This window comes from Barbatula barbatula, assembly GCF_947034865.1.
Source record: "Barbatula barbatula genome assembly, chromosome: 10".
Lineage (NCBI taxonomy): Eukaryota > Metazoa > Chordata > Actinopteri > Cypriniformes > Nemacheilidae > Barbatula > Barbatula barbatula.
In genome coordinates this window covers 17,918,701-17,938,254 of record NC_136773.1, presented here as the reverse complement: position 1 = coordinate 17,938,254, position 19,554 = coordinate 17,918,701, and the positions used below count along the sequence as shown (strand labels likewise).

The 19,554-nt window shown below is 42.3% G+C and overlaps 1 protein-coding gene across 1 annotated transcript in view; it reads left to right on the top strand.

Annotated features, from left to right (window-relative positions):
- The window catches only part of znf423 (zinc finger protein 423), a 135,570-nt gene extending 116,203 nt beyond the window's left edge, over positions 1–19,367 (top strand). Inside the window, exons 7-8 of the mRNA XM_079466138.1 lie at positions 2,018–2,133; positions 18,525–19,367. Of these exons, the coding sequence (XP_079322264.1) occupies positions 2,018–2,133; positions 18,525–18,554 (146 nt within the window). The 3' untranslated portion in view covers positions 18,555–19,367. The remainder of the gene's footprint in view (positions 1–2,017; positions 2,134–18,524) is intronic.
- Positions 19,368–19,554: the final 187 nt, after the last annotated feature.

Here is a 19,554-nt window from a genome sequence, read left to right as displayed (position 1 = left end):
ACAGATAGATATATTTTTGAAATGCATAAGCTTAAAGTTAGGATAAAAGCATCCAATTAGAGTCATCCTTCAATATTGTTTAAAAGCATCAGATTATCTCATATATAGCCACAGAAAAATTAAGAAACCACTCCAGTTTTACATTTCTACATGTATTTTGCAGTCACTAAACAGCAGTGTGAAAAACTAAGCGATGCATAGACAGATGAATGTTGAGTAAAAACATTAGTTTTGTGTTAAACGTCAACGTTTTCATTTCAGTATTTAAAATCTGCTAACATTGCGTCTTTTTTTGTTATTTTAACCCATTTCAATTTCCCACAAATAAATGCAAGTGAAAACTAATTTGAATTCGAAAGAAATGTCGTCACTTTTTCACAGAATAGAACAAAACAATACTTTTACTTACTGTACACATACCTATAAATATAATTTTTTCCGTTGCTGTATATGTATATACATTACGTAAACCCTCTCTAGACTTGAGTTGGACAGGAAATATTATGACACACTCTTATCCAGAAGCACACAGTGGTTAATAAAGTTCAACGTGGCCAAGACAGGAGGCTGCGGTTGGTGCAGACATCCTGCTGAGCTGATGCTAAAGCTAATGAGAGCCGATCTTCCCGCTGTGATGCCTGGTGGGATTCGTGACCCATGGGCAGATCGAGCTCCTGTCAGACGCCCCACTTTCACAGAACAAGAAAGAAGCGCAACAGAAAAGACAAACAAGAGTTTTCTTGAGTCGTTAATAAAGACGCCGTTGCGTCAGACGCTTGATGAGTTACAGTAAGTGGATGTGGTTTTCTATAGGCCAGTTGGCGTGCCGAATGCCTTTGAGATGAGCAGAGCGTGTGTGCGTCTGTTCTGGTAAGGCGAGGTCAGAGAATAAAGGGCAGGTTTATAGAAAGGCAGTGTAATCCGCTCTCACTCTCCAGGGTAGAGCCCTGGTGTACGTGTGCTTTTAGTTAAACAGGCCCTGCGAGTGAGAGTGTGTGTGTCTGACTGCACTAAGTTTGAAAGTCACTTTGGACTGTTTGTCAGCGAACCTTTGGGAATCAGAAATCATTACTTGAGCGTGTCAACATTAAAGGCTTGTGTTGGAGTCCATATTGTCCCCAATACCGTACTGATCTCCAGATAATTTGCACTCGTTCTTTATTCCGTTTGTATTCTTTCACCCATTTTTCTTAGCTTTATCATCTATTCTTATTCCTCCTGGTCTGGTTTCTGGTTCTTTCCGTCCCACGCCTCCTTCCATATTCACTGTAGACTCCTATTCGTTCCTCTGTTTGTCCTTCTGATCAAATCATTTATTCTTTTTGCCTCGTCCATATCTCTGTCTACCTCTATCTCTCCTCGAGGATTAGTTCTGTCTTTCTTTTCTTTCTTTCACCTTTACCGAGTTGTTTGGCTACACCACGTCTGTTCCCCCTACCCATCTTCCCTTACAGGTACGCAGTCCTCTTTTAAACTTTAACACTATTCCTGTGTGGCTCATGAATAAGTAAGCGAATGCCTCCTCCTCCAGGGACGCTAAATAATTCATAGTCTCCACACACAGCAAACTTAAGTTTACCGAAACAAAAAGACAAAAAAATACACGAGCGGAATTTAAAAACCTGAGGAAAGAGGAATGATTTATTGATAAATATCACAAGGTCTGCTGGGGATACTTTAGTCTGTCTCTGTCTCTCCCTCAATCTCCCCCTGTCATCCCTCGTCCTCCGATAAAGAGAGTTTGAGAGCATTTCATTTGAGAATGCTCCCCCCTCCTCCTCTCCCTCAGTGCTGACACGTTGTCTGAAACCCCCAAAATTTCATTAGAATTTTTTTACCCCGCTTAAAGCGAAAAAGTTGGTAGTCATGGATCTCTTGTAGTGGATGGGGGTTACAAAATTTCTATTTTGATTGATTCTCTCAATCATCTATTTTCGCAGCCAATTCGCTGTTCACTTTTGGGTAAAGCGTTTTCGGACGATCGTTTAACTGCTGTTTTACTTTGTCCTTCTCCTAGTGTTTGTTCAAGCCAATAAGCTGCAGCAGCACATCTTCGCCGTCCACGGGCAGGAAGACAAGATCTACGACTGCTCCCAGTGTCCACAGAAGTTCTTCTTCCAGACCGAACTCCAGGTTAGCAGAATTACATTTGTACCGAATAATAACATGCGGATCAAAGCACGCATGGCTTTCTGGAATATATCTGCACGGGGTATAAAATGAATTTTAATACAAACATACCAAAAGCGGGTTAATTGAGCCTCTCAATAGTTCCCGGACATTATTAGTAATGCTAGTTACTAGTGCTGTTTAGCTACGGCAAATTTTTACTTTCGTTGTCGCGACTCTCTCTCAATGGCTCTGTGCATAACATCTGATATTAAGTGCTTTGATCTTATGGGTCATAAAATCACATATACAGTGAAAGTTTGTAGAGGGGAATTGTGAATTCACTTTGTGAGGTGTGGACTTTAGTTGATTCTGGATTCGATCTCAGTTATCCACGGTAGACACAGATGTGACACAGATCACAGCTAATAAGGGAATTAAAGGAGAAAACAGGGTGCATCCTCAAGCCAGTAACGATTAGAGCCGTTACTCTGCGAATCAATCTCAGCACCTGCTGTGACTGCTGAAACACACACACATAAGATTTCACACACTCCCACACATGCGTCGTGTAAAAAAATCTACTCTTACTCACACGTGTGATACATGTCCCAAAAAAGATTGCGATTCATAGAATGGGGTTGCCAACTTCTGCGGTGGAATGTAAGGGGCACTTTCGGTTTATTTTAAGGAAAATAAGGGATGCTTTAGGGGTCATTTCTACAGTGTATACCATGCTTGCTATTGGAGATTATATCAACCATTGGAGGCAGCTGCCCATGTTGTAAACAAAGATGAAATTATAAACACTTGTAATGTATCAAGCTATGTATGCGTATAAAGTAGGGCTGTCAAACGATTAATCGCGATTAACTGAATTCAGAATAATAATGTGTTTATATAATATGTATTTATAAACACATACATATACATATTTAGGAAAAAAAGTTAAAGTAATAATACATTTTTATTATCGGTAAATCTAAATAAATGCATGTAAATATTTCCTATATATGCATACATATACGTATGTGTTTATATTATGTAAACTTTTATTCTGGATGCAGTTAATCGTTGTTCAGCCCTAATATAAAGATTTAGTCTTTTTATTGTTTTTTAATATGCATTGGAATATGGCATTTGAATATTAAAATGAAACCGAATATTTGTATATTTGTCTGTACACTGTGTTCCATATTAATTTAATACTGTCTCTTGAATACTGGATGTTTCAGTAATCGGTAACCTTATTCCCAGACATTATGTGCTCACACATTAGTACACACTACAGTAGCTAAGTGAGGTACACCAATCACAGGTCAGATAGTCAAGAGCAGCTGTAGAGAGAACTGTATGCCCAACAGGTTCACGCTCAAGTACACAAGACCAATCTGATACCTGACAGGACATCAAAAGGGGTTTGGCTACTGTAACAATGCAACACTCGTTGTCCACTAGACATTATTCTTCTCAAGATTCCTCTCACTCTCTTTCTCTCTTTCCTCTTTAGTTTTTTTCTTTTTGCCTCCTCTACTGTGTTAGCTATAGTTTCTTGCACTCTCTCTCTCTTTACCTCAAGCCTTTATCTGAGTTCCCTGAGGGAGGCCCTGAACCCATCCACTTAGAAACAGATACACACACACACACCGTACACACGTATGCAGTAAGCACTGCCACACACATTTATAAAGCACTGCCTGTACACTTTTTGCTATAGCTTTTCTGTAAGAGTATGATAGAATGATGCCCAAAATTCCTATGGTAAATGCATAGTCTTGACCATATGCCATGGGTGTTCATACTGACAGTGATTTAATCGCTGGAGGTCAGCAAGTCATCGCATTTCAAGTCATCGCAGCTCATTTGCATAAAGTATTGTTGAATGAATGATTGCTGGTCACTTCTGTCAATTCTAATCACTGTTAGTGTTAACACAGTATACGCTTTATACATTTTTGGCATCTTCATTGACATTTGCTGCCCGCTTTTTTGTTTGGCCAGAGTTTTGTATTTTTACTGCCTAACAAAAAGAGCTTTTGTTGAGAGGTACAGACATTCTGGTGGCTGTGGTTTGGTTTTAAGCACCGCTAGATGTTCCTGACCTGTGGTAATGATTCCCAGCGGAGACAGACGTGGCAGAGCAGTGAGACACATCTGCTGACTCAACTCGAGCTGCAGCTATCACAGAGCTGTGAGGTAAAAAATAGTATCAATTTAAGCACCAAATGCAGACATCTCAGTGCAGCCTAAGGGCCAGGCAGGATTTAAATCTCTCACAGACAGAGTTCCTTGTAAAGGACTCGGAATACATGTACTGCTTATTGACCATTTTTCTAGAGACTTATCTTAGCACTTATACCTACAGTATTTTTCTTGCTACATGTTCTGGTGTTTGCCTCCTATGTCAAGAACGTAACTACATATTCAGAATCGACGTGACAATGGGTGCGTCTCAATCAGCTCCCTTGTTCAGTTGTCAGGGCATTGATCAGGGAGTCTGACATATTAAGGGCTGTCTCAATCGCAAAATCCTTCCCGTGCACTGGAACCTTCGTTCCCTTAAGACTCCCACAATGCACTGCAAAATCCAGGGAGCATCGATGCTCACTATGTTCCCTTACTGGAAATCGCGTAACGTTATTTGAAGCCGTTTAACCGAGCCAACACAATAAAGTTCCATAGATAGAAGGCTATAGAACTTTTGAAAAGACAAATGTTTATTGCAATTTATGTATAAGCACACGTTGCGAGACAGACAGAGAACACAATCTACTTAACTTAATAATTAAAGTGTTTCTCAATGTATTTCAACCAGTATTTCAAATATAATGTCAGAGAGATGTCGGTTTAGCCAGTTGTTAGTTAATACCACATGTGAAGTATCACAATGCGCTTAGGCATTCACTTATATTCAATATATTCAGTGTCCCAATGTAAAATAAACTAGTGTCTTTACCAGTGTCCGAACCCGTGTACACGATATACTGATTCATAACCTCGGGAGGTAGGGAGCTGAATGAGACGCACCCAAGTTCTAGTTTTGAGTCTTGCAGAGTGTGATCATAAAGGCGAGTTTCAATCTGTCTCGCAATAATCCCAATGCTCCACTTTTCCCACTTCCTAAATATAAATTAGAATGTTTGCTAAGAGCAAAAAAGTAACGTTAACGTAATGTTGCCTGGACAGTGGCAGTTTAAATGGCTGTTATTGGGACTCTCTCTTTCTATCTCTCTCTGTGCTGATTATGGGGCAGACAGATTGAGTCGGGGCATGCCTGTGAATAACTCAGCCCTCAGTGGCTGCCACAGGCTGCTGGGGTCAGCCGCATCCTGCCCTACCCCAAGATCCATTCATCTTCCTGAGCTATGGGCCACCAGCCCTGCAGCCCCCTCCAGCGACCGCCCGCCTCTTTGGGTCTCGTCCGTATGTGTTAGTTGGTGGATTTACGTGAGTAGCAGGGAGTGAGGTTAATGGCTAACTCATATCCATGACTTAATATTTTAGGGGCTTGGGAGGGGTGTGACCTAAATCTCCTGCCCGGCCCAAGCACCCCACCACTCCACGTGAGCCCCGCCTATCCCCAGTCGTGGTGTGACAGTGATATAGGGCCGGCGGCGCCGGGCATATGGCCGGTCAGTCCATTTAGCAGCAGGGGGAGCGTTGGACCCTGTCGGTCACTGTCTGCCTCACCCTGAGGCCGACCAGCCGAGATGCTCTTACCAGCCCAAGGCTCAGCAGGCACGCCCACTCCTTCCCATTACTCCATCCGCTCACGCCCCCCATGTTCGCTCCAGGCCCACCTGAGCAGCGATGGATAGTGCGGTCAGATTCATCCGCATGGAGGTCCGGGCGGACAGGTATATAACTCCAGTAGACGTCTGTGCGAATAGCCAGGCTGACCCTGGTCTCAGCATCAAGTGTTTTCTGTATTTAATTATTTTAACGTTGGTTTCATAAATCTGAGCTGTTGTTGGTCTCTATATATACTCACATGGTTTCTTCCCGTCTAAGTGGGTGTGTCTTTGCCAACCCTTTTGCTTTTTTCTCAGCTCAATGATCGGTTCATTCCTTAGTCCTAGTTAGTGTTACACCACACCTGCCCAGGTTAAATGTGTGTGTATGCGCTAACAAGATTGAATGGATGGAAGGGCATGGCCTACCTGGCCTACCCAGCGTGCCCTCCCAGCGCATCGCCACTCAGGAGCACTCTGAGTTAATCCTCGCTTTCCCATGTGCCTTTGCGAGACACATTACTGCATCATCCCCTCTCCCTGATGGCAAACTTTACTTCCATCCTTTATCTTCTCTCTAATTCTACCTCTCTTTTGCACTCCCACCAACTGCCTGCCATCCTCAAACTGTTTCCAACTCTATCTCCCTCTCTTATTCTCCTTTTTATGTCTCTCATTCTTTCTCCTTTTCCCATTTTCTTTTTTCTCACTCCCAGAAGATCCAGCCCCCATGCATATTTTAGCCCCTCTGTGTTGCCCACACCCACCCTGCATTCTCAGTCTCCCTCTTTCCTTTCTGCCTCTCCCTGGTGCCCCATAAATAGTGCAGATGTAAGCTGGTAAATAAGTGATGCTTCGCCCCTATCAGCGCAGCTAGACCTACTCCGCTGGATCCTCACTCCTTTGTTAGAAACTTCAGAGACTTTTTGCGAGTCGGTACGAGTGTGTGTGTAGATTTTCTTTCAGTTGTTATTTTGTTTCCCTAGGTGAACCCCCAACCGCCCACCCTTCGGCCCTTCCATAGGCACTGCTGTCACTTTCTGACAGCGCGCCTCGTTTTTACACACTGCCGCATCTGATTGAGCCCTCCAGGGGGCGCCGCACTCCCCCACGCCCTGTATTCCTTCCCTGCTGGCATGTGTGTGTGTGTGTGTGTGTGCATGTGTGGGTGTACCGTATTTCCTTTAGCGTTTGTTAATATTTAACTATACTCAGCAGTTTGGATGAGTGTGTGTGTGTGAATGAGGGAGGGAGGGGGGTCTTTGCGCTTGTTTGTTTGTTGATGCTGCCCTGTCTCCCCCCCCTTGACATTGGGAAAGTGTTGAATATTTGAGTTCTACTACAGTGCTGAGGGGTGTGATGTAAGGGGGCTTGTTCATCAGTGTGTCCGTACACACATTTTTCACAGAGGTGGAAGAAAAGGATTCTGGGTGATGAAGTAGATAGTTTTTCTTCACTATTGCTCCTACAAGGAGTTAGGAATTTGAACAAACACTTAACCCTTAAAATGTTAAAGAAACAACCACATAAGTGTTATTTGCCACGTATCTGGTCTCACAATGTTTGTGCTACAGATATGAATGTTGCTTCAAATTGAGGAGCATGTTGGAAAGAGGTTCATGATAAGAATCCTATTACAGAGCTGGGTCATACCCTAGCAACAACACCTCTGTGTGTTGTTAAGAATGGCTAAAACCAGAACACCTTAGCAACTGCATTATAACACCCTGACAACCTTCCACCTATTGGGGTGCCTTCAAGATTTGCATTGGCAAGCACAACTTTAATATGAAACGAAATTAAGATGAAATTAGAATGAGATCTGATTGAGGAGTAGAATTGTTTGGCTTATAACTTATAAGGTTTAGAAGCACAAAAGATGTTCACAGAATCTGTTCCATTATGCGTCAAATCAGATTTATAACGCGCATTGAGAATTTGTCTGGTGCGCCGTGAATCAGGGTTTGTGTGCTGTAGATATTGATATAGGTTTCTATTGTGATGCTCAGTTTTATTAGTGCCGGTGTGTGTGCGTGTCCCAGCTGCCCTCGCGTCTGGAGTGGCAGTGTATGTTATTAGAATGGGGATCTGGGGGGCTCTCTTCAGAGCCTTAACCCCAACACACACTCACACATGCCTACAGCTCCTCAAATCTGCCTCACCTGCTGCTGATTGGCTGGCTGGTTGAGGGGTTGTCAGGGGACTGCAGTATAGTGTCTCCAGCTAAAGCTATGAGCCTTGTGTTTAGAACGGCTCTCTCTAAAAGACCACGACACTCTGTTGTCTGCAGTCAGACAGAAACACGGCCTGAATGCTCGTGGATTTGTGATGGGGCTGTAGGCCGTGATTTAATCTGCTAATGTGAGGACAGGATCATTTTGTTGATGATGAGTGTTAACAATGAGCTTTGTGTTTTGAGGATGTTTGCGAGGACCAGCAATACAAAATATTACTGTTTTCTTCTCATAATGTAATGTTTATCGTAAGCAATCCATTTAAATTTGTCAAACAGAAGTTTCATCTATTTACATTAGGACAATATTATTTTTGGGATAGTTCATCCAAAAGGTTGTTCCAAATCTGTATGAATTTCCTTGTTCTGCTAAACACATATTAAGAAGAATGTCAGTAACCAAACAGATCTCATCCCCCTATGTACTGCCATAGTAGGGAAAATAAAACTATGGGAGTCAGTGTGGGATGAGATCTGTTTGGTTACTGACATTCTTCCAAATATCTTCCTTTGTGTTCATTAGAACAAAGACATTTATGCAGATTTGAGTAAATGAGAAATGACAGAATTTCCATGTTTGGGTGAACAATGCCTTTAATGTAGCATTGCTGAAACTGTGCAGGGGATTTCTAGTTCCCAGCATGCTTTACATGGGACGGAAGGTGTAGAGTAAATGCTTAAATGAAGTGTGCACGATGAGACAAAGGGGGACATTTTTTAGTGTTTAATGTTGTATGCGCTACTGAGTACACAGCAAGATTTTTAGTTAGTTTAACATGTCCCTTTTTTGGCATTTCACCACTTTACACTTAAAAGTGTCATTTACTGAATTTAAGAAATCCCATTTTCAATATGTCAAATCACCATCCCCAACTAAATAAACTTCAGACAAATAATTTTTTGATTGGATGCAGACAATAAGATCATGGTGTACGAAATGGAAGCATGCATGACGTGTGTCATGGAGTTAAGGACTTGCGTTTGCACGCAGCATTCAATGGATATTCTCCAGGTGGTGGGCGGCTGGTAGGCGCTCGAGTAAACTAGAATCCGAGGGGACATGTTTAAGTTGTTTACCTGTTTGCATTTGTTTTGTTTCAGTGCCCTCGCTGAGACGGAGATTCAAACAATGCTCCGGCCTGGCGAATTCAAATCAAAAACACTCACCATGGGGCAGTACTAATCTTCATAGTAAATCAACACATTCACATTCATTTATTACAACATGGGAGACCGGTTCGAGCGGTGCGCGTGTTTATGTCGAGATAAAAATGAAGTAAATGCCTTTTTGCAAATTTTTTTGCGCGCCCGCTCCCATTCCTGATTCTGTCACGAAATACCCCTGCTTGGAACAATCTATAAAGTGAAGGAGGAAGTCAGGAGAAAGAGAACTTCAGCGGGACGACACATAGGGAGATATGGTGTCTGCTCTAAATTAAATAATTTAGAGATTGGCATGAGAGAGTGAGAAAGAGAAAGGGAGAGATGGAGGCAGGGAGGGGGCAAGAAAGAGAGCGAATGAGAGAAGATGTCTGAATGTCCGCTGGGATCACTTTAAAGCCTTTTCTCATATCCATCTCTCATGGTAGCTGGGACTTTTAAAGGGACGGTTCACCTTAAAATGAAAATTCTGTCACTGTTTGCTTGCCATCGTGTCATTCCAAACCTGTATGACTGACTTATGTTAAACACAAAAGGTCAGTTTTTTAATAATGTCATGGCCACTGTTTTTCATAGAATAAAGTGATAGTGAATGGGGACTGGAGCTGTCAAATTGCAAAATTACAAAAAGACATAACAGTATCATAAAACCTGTCCAAATAGCTTGTTCGTTGTGTTCGATGAGCACAAATCTAAGCTTTTATACTTAAATTATACTTTCACACTGCTTGTAATTTTTGAGCGTGACAGGCCCAGTCTCCGTTCACATTGGTAATATAAGAATAAGTAGCCATGACTTTCCTAAAAAAATGTCATCAAAAGAAAAGAGTCCTTCAGGGTGACACGAGAGTCAGTTAATGACAGCAGAATTTTCACGTTTAGCTAAACTAGCTAAATCTATTTTGCACACAGAATGAGAGAAGAATACGCAGAGACACAACATGAGAGCAAAAAAAGCTGAAATGAAAATGTGAAGAAAACAGAGTGAAAGGAGGGGGTGTGTGTTCGACACATGCCCCAGTCAGATATGACAGTTGAGCAGGGTTATGCTGTGGCGCTACAGCTCGGCGCTGCGTGGTGTGTGTTGTTGTCTCGCGTGCGGGTTGCCAGCTCGGGACTGGAACTGTCGTGGTTGTGACAGTGACGTATGAGTCTAAGCGCTGTCGGTGAGATGACTCTCGCTGCTCCGCACTCTCAACGCTCGACGCACATGCACGCGTACACACACTGAGCACAGCTGTGATCTGGAGGGTTTGGGAACTGTGGATACTTCACTCTTCCTTGCCTCGCTCATTAACATAGCATAACAGATGAGAAGACTTTATCTGAAGATGTGACACTGGAACCAGACACGATTAAACCTCGTAATATACGAATTGTGTAACCTTCATTTCAGCGGTTTTGAAGGCATATTCAGAGAGGTTTAAAGTGCTTTAAAAGTAAAGGTGAGGTAACAAAGATAATGTTCTGTTAAATTGCAAGGGTCAGAGAGAGATGGGGGGAAATGCATACTTACTGCATAGTTCCCCGAAAAATGAAAATACAAAAACCTGTGCGACTTTCTTTCTTCTGCAGAACACACAAAAAAGAACCAAACAACATTGGCACCCATTGACTTCCGTTGTAATGAACCACTGAGACATTCATCAAAATATCTTCTTTAATGTTCCACTTATAACATGAGGGTTAATAGATGATTACAGAATTTATATTTTCGGCTGAATAATCCCTCTAAAGTGAAGACAAAGTAAAATGCAACATAAGTAACCCTTAAAGGCATAGTTAACTCAAAAATGAAAATTCTTTCATAAATTGCTCCAAACAATGTCTTTGTTTGGTTGAACACAGAGAAACATATTTGAAAGAATTCTTGTTACAGTTCTTGGAGGCCATTGCCAACCATAGTAAGAAAAATTACAATGGTAGTAAAAAAGTGGCCCAGAACTGTTTGCTGTCCTAGATTCTTCAAAATATTTTCTTTTGTGTTCAACAGAAAAATATATAAACTGTTTTTTGATACTATCGTTGTCAATGGGATCCAAGAACTGTTTTGTTACAAGCATTCTTCCAAATATCTTTCTCTGTGTTCATCAGAACAAAATGTATACAGAACAACTCGAATGTGAGTAAATGATGACAGAATTGTTTATTTTTGGGTGGACTATCCCTTTAAAAAGTCTCTCTCATTCCGACTCCCTCTTTTTCTCTCAACACACACACACATGCCCGAACACATATACACTAGTAAGGGTCTCTCAACCTGACACTTTCCTACTGCAGCTGGAGTCTGACAGCACTCTCTATATATCACACAGACCTGACAGCACAGCTCACACACTCTCCTATTCTCTTTACTTTCTCCCCTTCTCACTCTCCCCGCCAGGCTCGCATATCGTCGTGACAACAAAGTGTTGACGTTGACTAGCTGTAGATAACACTAGCCACCTCTCTCTCTCTCTTTCTTTCCCTGGCACTGCATCGCTCACCGCGTAATGCGCGCTCTCTCTCAGTTTAGGGCTGCTTTGGAGTCAAAACGTCCTCCCTGAGGGAAAGCAGGGTGGGTTTTAGTGAGAAAGAATATGTGTACTTTGAGTGCATTCCTGAGTGGCAGAACACAGCTAGCGTAGCGTAGCCCGGTGTTAGCCTAGCGCAGCGCTATTGACCATAACACGGCCCTACAGAGGCCACTGAGCTCATCTTGCATTCGTATCGCCACACTTCACAGATCTCACGAGCCTGTGCATCTCTGTCGGCAGGTGCGCATGCATGCATGTGTTGTTTTTTGTGTTTGGTCTGCCATATTTGTGTGTACGCTGTTGTTTGGGAATTTAAGATTAGAGACTTAACTACAGTACTTGACTTTGACCCTTACAAAAAAAAACATTTATGAATCCGTATATTGAGAACAGGAGCATGTATTAAAGGGATAGTTCACCCTAAAGTTAAAATTCTTTCATCAATTGGGTCATTTATTTTGCAGAGCACAATATATATATATATATATATATATATATATATATATTTAATAAACGTTTATAACCAAACAACATTTGGCCACCATTGACAACCACTGAGAGATTTCTCAAAATATCTCATTTTGTGTTCCACTGAAAAAAATTTGATACTGGTTTAAAACAACATTATGGGGAATCAATAAATTTTTTAGGTGAATTGATCCGTTTTATGAAAGTAAAAAGAATTAAAACTCTTTTTTTAGAAAGCAATTCCTTTTTGATGTCAATGATATCAATGTACTGCCTTGATGGAAACTCTGGTTGTCATGATAAATTATTGTAAGGATCTGTCTGTTTACCGGTCATGTACTGTTGACTTTAAAAACTTGCTCTTCTCATTAGAAATATCTTTCTCACCATTACATCATTTCGCTGCTTATGTACACCACTGTATAATTAATCCCCTGAACATTTAGTATTTATTTGGCAACCTGGTGTATGACAGGGACATACCAATGTTGGATATAAAGTATGTATGAGTGAGCGGAGCATGCGTGGGGGTATACAGCTGTGTGTGTGATGAATGTGAAAGGCCGCTCTGGAGTATGGAGGTGTAGCAGGAGGTCAGAGGAGGTCAGTGATGGTGGAATCGCTCCCTCTGCTCCATCTCGTAGAGAGCAGGACGATACAGACTTTGACTGGTATCACCTGTAATCTCCTTTCCAGTGATGCTGGTTCGATCCCAGGGATTGCACATACTCAGAAACATATGTATAGTATAATGTAATGTAAGTCACTTTGGATTAAAGAGTCTGCCAAATGCATGAATGTAAATGAATTCATTCCTCTCTTCCTAATATAAGTGTACCGTTTGTTTTTAATAAGCATCTTTTCACCATTGACAGCCATCCAAAAGATGCAGATTCAAACACACCTCGCCCACATGAGCACCACATACTTTAGTAAACGCCAAACCATTAGGCCACGCCACAAACTATCATGCTTGTTTTCAGGTTTACGCAGCCAGCGAGGGGAGCACCGTGACGCTTGGACATGGTGTAGCACACTACAACAGGACATAGTTGTTAAATTCAGACACAGGCAATGGATCTGGATAGAGAATGGTGTGAGTAGGTGGGATGAGGGAATCCAGGGGCAGGGCAGGGGGGCATTTATTTGTAGCACACTCCCAAGTGAGTTTCCTGTCTCTGGGAGGTGAGAGCTTGGAGCATATGAAGCTTTAAGACAGCCCATCTGCTAGTCTCCGGCCATTGGAAGACTGTCAAGCTGGTCTAAAAATAAGCCACTCTAAAGTGCACCAGGCGGCAAAGGTGATTTTTCATTTTGTGTTAAAAACGGAGCAGAGAGGGACACGCTTGCGTCCTAAGAGCAAAGCTGCACTCACTGTCCTCCCTCCCTCTCCCTCGATTCCTCCCTCCCATACTCATATTCATTCAGACTTACTCTCTCTCTCTCTCTCCTTCATGCTGTCTCTCGCTCTCTCTCTCTTCGTTAAATTCATTTTAATTCAAAGTGCTTCATTTGCATGACAATAACAGAAAACATAGAAACAGCAGTAACAGGAAAACAGAAATTGAACAAGCAGTGAAACAAGGAAACCGTAATAAGCCTACAAAATAAATACATTACATTCATTATTGTCATTTAAACAACTTGATCTATTTATCTGTCTGTTTTAAGCCCTGATTGTTACTAAGGAATGTTCCACATCTTAAGTTTTCACTCCACACACACACACGTTTGCACATTTATTGAAACCAGTGTATGTATATTGTTTATTTTGTGAAAGCTTTTGTTTCTGATGATTTATATTCAGGACACTCAGTGAGGAAATGCAGTGCTGTCTCAATCGCTCCCAGGTTGCTCTCTCTCTAAACCTGCTCCTCTTCACTTTCTCATGTTATTCTATCAGCTTCAATGTTTCCTCCTCCTCTCTGTGTTACACCTTACAGACAGCAGACGCCTCGGCTCGGCAGAGAGCACTTTATAAAGCCAATGTAATACAGAGACGTTTGTGTGTGCACGTGCAAGCATTTAGATACAGCGGTGTGTTACTCAACAGTGGTCTCTTTCTGTGTACGTGTGCGCTCAAGCTTTTCGTGTAGCTGAGAACGTGCTCACCATTGTTTCGCTGGGGAACGGCCGCTTTGCACCGTACTGAGGTCAGTTCATAGACGTCAGTAATTCCGAAGAATCCTGTTACGAAAAACAGTTTACTGACAGAAAGCCCACCCTCTCACACAACACATTCCTTCTCTCTCTGTTCGCTGTAGCAGAACGAGCCAACACATTAGAGTTTCACTGACACTGCACCGTCCCCAGGGGGCACCACGGAGCCGGGAGCCAGGGGCCCTGCGGCACACACACACACACACACGCGAACAGCCTTGATTGAAAGTGACATGACAGCCGCTCGGTCCGGCAGTATGTGCATGCTCTGTGTGTGAAAAGAGGCTGTGTAGGGAAACGTAGATTTGATTTTCCTTTATCTTTATCTCCCCACCCCTCCCTCGGTGAGTGCAGCAGTCTCGCAGTCACTGCATCAGTAATGTGACTGGGCCATATTTCCCAGGAGTGCACAGCTCCGCAGGATTTAGCTTCTCTTTTATAACCAGTTTAGGAAAACAGTGACAGCGTAGATATTGACTGAGCTCGCTGGGGCTGTTGTGCCCAACGCGCAGCCTCCCTCCGTTCCGATGCCCAGCCAAGGGGGAAAGGGAAAACAGGCTGTTCCACACACCATGCACCCTCCCCACGTCAGAGCTACGAAGGGTCGCTCAGTGGAGTTGCTTTCAGGTGCGCCGAGACACTGTATTTCACAAATAAAATCACAGGGTTATAAAACCGCACCTAAAAAAATCTAATGCAAGTTGTCGCATTTTTAGTTTGAAGCGCATTTTAGAGCTTTGCATTGTGCTACTGACACCAGTGCATTATGGGTTTCATCCAGGCGTGTGTTTTGATGCCTGGTCCTGTAGTAGTGGTTTGAGTTACAGTACAGCTCTTTCAAGATTGTTTAAACAATGTCGATGTCTGTCTGTGTTCCCCACCTCTCTCACTCTCTCTCAGCCTAACTTCCCCCCTTCAAGAATATATCAATTACAGCTGCATTGCACTGATGTCATATTGCGAGTCATTATCAGATTCAGAGACACACACCATTCCAGCGATCGATCGCATGCGGCTTAATCAATACCGCTGCCCCCGACGACGCGCTCAGATGAAGAGAACAAACTGCGACCAGCCCGAAAATGTGTTTGTTCCAACACACTGATTAACTAATTTAAACAAGTGTTGCTGGTTTGATCGCCCACACATCAGCTGCCATCTTTCAAGAGAGATATTGAAGCGATGGAAATAGATATGTTTGTGTGTGTGCGCACGCTGGGCAGATAAACTGCGGCAATGTGTTGCATTTGTGTGTGTGTGATTAGAAAGAGCAGATGTACGATACCACAGTGAGTCGTATATGCCAAAGATCATGAAATAAGCCAAGCTCTGGATGTTGATTGTGGCTAGTGGCCATGCAAGTTAGACTGTGTATGTGTGGTTTTGTGTGCTACGTTCATTGGCATGTGTGTGCAGATCTTGGGGGAGTCTGGGTGCATGTCTTTAGTTGAAGCGAGGTGAATGATCTACAGTATGTGTGTGTAGAAGTGTGTATGTTAGGCTGGGCTTCCCGCACCCCGCCAGTCCTACTGTGCAGTTTCCATCAGGCCACTGCAGTGCTGGTGTAACCCTAGACCCCAGGGAACAGCTCTGCCTCTCTGTCCCTCCACCTCCAAATCAATACAGCTCCACACAACCCTGACAACCTGGGGGAGACGGTACACACACTCAATCACACACTCCCTGTTTTCTCGGTTTGAGACGCATAGAACCACTCCCATCCAAACTTGCTCCTGTTTATGGATCAGATAAAAGCAGGGACAAACAATATTTGAAACAAATAAAATGCAAGTTGTATGAGACGGTTCACACTCCACTCCCATCAATGTACATGCACACAGTAAACAAATGTTTTGGAACAACATCAAGATACAACAAAAAAATTTGAATAAATTGTCTTTCTTTAAACGGAACATTTCTTTATAAGTGGGACCTCGATTTTCACATGTTCACATTTGCTTGGTATGTAAATGTTTCTGTTTAGCATGAAAAAGTAACAACGCTCCGGTAACTCAGAAGGAAAATATATATTTTTAACTATAAATCATATATCCAAACAAAATCTTGACGGCAAACTAGGAACCCTTTAAGCAAATTCATTTCAATACATTCTTTCGCTAATGAAATTGTGAATTTTTGGGGGGCTGGGAATGGATACTGTATTGACCAATCAGAATTCAGAACCGGAACTACTCATTTTTGCAAAAAGATAACTTAATTTAAGTTAGTAAATACAAGTCACGAAGACTTTAGCAGTGCCGGTATGGAGTGAATTGTTGAGATTAAATGACATGAGATTATTCCAACTATTATTTGAGTTGTTTTTGTTTTTGTTGTTATGATCATCAGCATAAATGAAAAGATGGGCAACCCAGATGTTAATTTGGTCTCACGTTGAGCAGGCTTATCAGGTATATTATGACAATGGCTGAGTTGCATTTGGCTCTCCAGCAGGTGAAGATTGAGTTTTAAGGGGGATCGGCTTTGTGGGGAATAACTGATAATTGATGGAACAGCGGCATGTTCTCGGGGACTCGGCTAAGGCAGGTTTGGGTAAATTGGGTCGTTAGTTGCTCTTGACATGTGCATGTGGGCAGGTACGCCGTATCGAGCCATTGCTCATTGTCTTTCTGAGTCCCAGGATTATTTTGAGTTGCATGCTTGAGTTTCGCTCCGCCGTTGCCGTTTTCCATTTGGTTTTGCAGTAATTCCAATATGTTAAACAGGTGCTTCGTGATGAGAACAAATGATTTGCAATATGTTAGCTTTTTGTCCGGTATTCACCTCTATATTTATCTTATTTGCCTGAATGCCAAAGCTTGAGGCTCGAGGTATAGACAAGGCTGGCCTCTGCTGGAGGGGGGTAGTACTGCACGTAACCTAATGCAAAAAGAGAAGTGGTTTGCTCTCATAATGGGGTCAGTGGCTCCCAGAGAGATGTGTCTCCTCGCTCAAGAGCCCTCCTCACGCTCGTCTCCTCTCTGTTCCATGCAAAAGGGGTGGGAAGAGAAAGGCAGCATTGGAAAAAGCAAGACATACTTCCCTTGATAGGCTGCCATTGGTTATCCGGTCTGGGATTTTAAGACCCAGTGGTATGGCCTTCCTCGGCTGCAACTGCCCATACCCTTTTGCCAGCAATCATTTGCAAAATATGTGCACTCAGATAAGAGCCCGAAGAATAAGTATTTATCAACAAAAAACATGTTTAATCCTGTAGATTTGTCTCCCCCATCCTGTTTTTTCCGTTTTTATATTGGGGCATCAAAACACAGTCTATCTCTTTCGGAGAGATTAATCTTGGTAAGGAGCTTTGAGAGGGAAAGGGGGATGATTGCTGGCTCTTCTCTGGGAATTGGGTTTATGGTCCAGGGAAAAGCATCCGGAACAGCAGAGCTGCCAAGAGACCGCGGCTACACAATAATCATTTAGCCTGTGCATATCCGCGGCGCTCGTTTAACCCTTCACGCTTGCGACGGCTGTTGTTCTGCGAAATCCATCTGATCCAACTCTTTACGTGATCATTGTCTCCTTTCCGCCGTAATGATTTTATACCTCCTTTGTGTGCTGTCATACATACACATGTACTGCTGTGATTTTTTTTATTTGGCACAGGCTACTATATATGATTTCAAAATAAAGGTATGTTATAAATGTATGTTTTGTGCTCTAGAGTCCACAGAAGGCCTTGTGGGGCAACGCGATGATTTAAATTATTCAGAACTATGTATTGAAAAGTAATACAAGACTCTAGAATAAACAAATCATTGTTTCAGATTGCATTGACGATGGAAATCTCTAAATCAAATAATGAAAGAAGAATTTGACTCTGTGTTTTTGCTTGGTAAAGGTTGAGTGTGTAGGTGGGTGGATGAGTGAATGGGGTTTTAAGTGCACATGTGCCCAATATTTAATGGGAGGTTGTGGAGAAGAAAGAAAAGAGGAAAAGGGAAGGTATTCACTCATAGCTGCAAAGCTTGAACTCCTCTGTCAAAAGTGGAGCTGCTAGCCTTGAAATGGACGGACAGGCCTGGTGGGTAAATGGAAAGAGAGAGATGGATAGAGGGAGAGAGCGAAGGAGACGGGTGGAGGTGTGGGCACGTAGCTTATTATTTCTCTCCTCATGTGTTCTCTTCTGTTCCCCTGCAGAACCACACACTGAGCCAGCACGCACAGTGAGACTGGGCCCCGCAGGACTCCCGGTTCAGCCTAGAACCCCGACCCAGGCCCGGTGGGGGAGGAACATTTCAACATCACAGCCAATCAAAGTGTCATTTGCTACTCACATGTAAAACTCTAACGATTCCGCCACCAGGCGCAGCTATTACGAACGGTGGGGAATGAATATTAATGGGATATGCTATTAAAAAAGAAAAGGAGAGAAAAAAGGAGATGGAGAGAAAAAGGTATTCTACGTGCAGTATTTTTATCATCCCTTCTTCCTGGTTGTGTGTTCCTTATTTCCCCCCGTTTTCTTTATCGTTTTTGTTTATTTTCGGGGACAAAAGAAAAAAATGGATGGAGAAACACCCTATGCCTGATTTTAATCTCTAGAAATACATATCTTGTCCCCTGTTGCTTCATGTATCAAACTTCATACGTGCCAATTTTGTTCTTTTAAATGCATATATTCTCGACCCTTTTTTGTTTGTACCATTTATTTCTTGCAGTAAATAGGTACTTGTGCTGTGCTGTGATTGCTTGCCAGTCGTAATATTTTTCCTTTCTATTATTATTATTGTTATATATTTTCTTTTTTCTAATTACAGCAAAAAGACAAAAAAACATATAAAGAAAAAAGAAAAAACATAATGGTTTTGATTGGATTTTCCAGTACATGGGCCTTATGGATGTTGTAAAAATGAATATCATTGATTTCAGTGCAACTGGATGATGTCTGCTTTTTAAATGTGAATTAACCAGATTGCAATAAACTAGTACAGTTGAAAATAAACAAATAAATAAATCATGAATAAAGGGAATCCATGAATCTGAAGTGAGTGTTCTTTCAAAGCTCAGATAAATAGAACTGAAGTGGTGGATGTCAGAGGAGTTATTTTCCCGGATGCTGTGTGAACTCTTCTTGTCTTGTCATGCTTTTTATAGAACAATAAAAATCAGTCGGAGCTACTCATAAACCTTAATATGACAATGATGAAAAGTGAACCCTTGGAAGGAT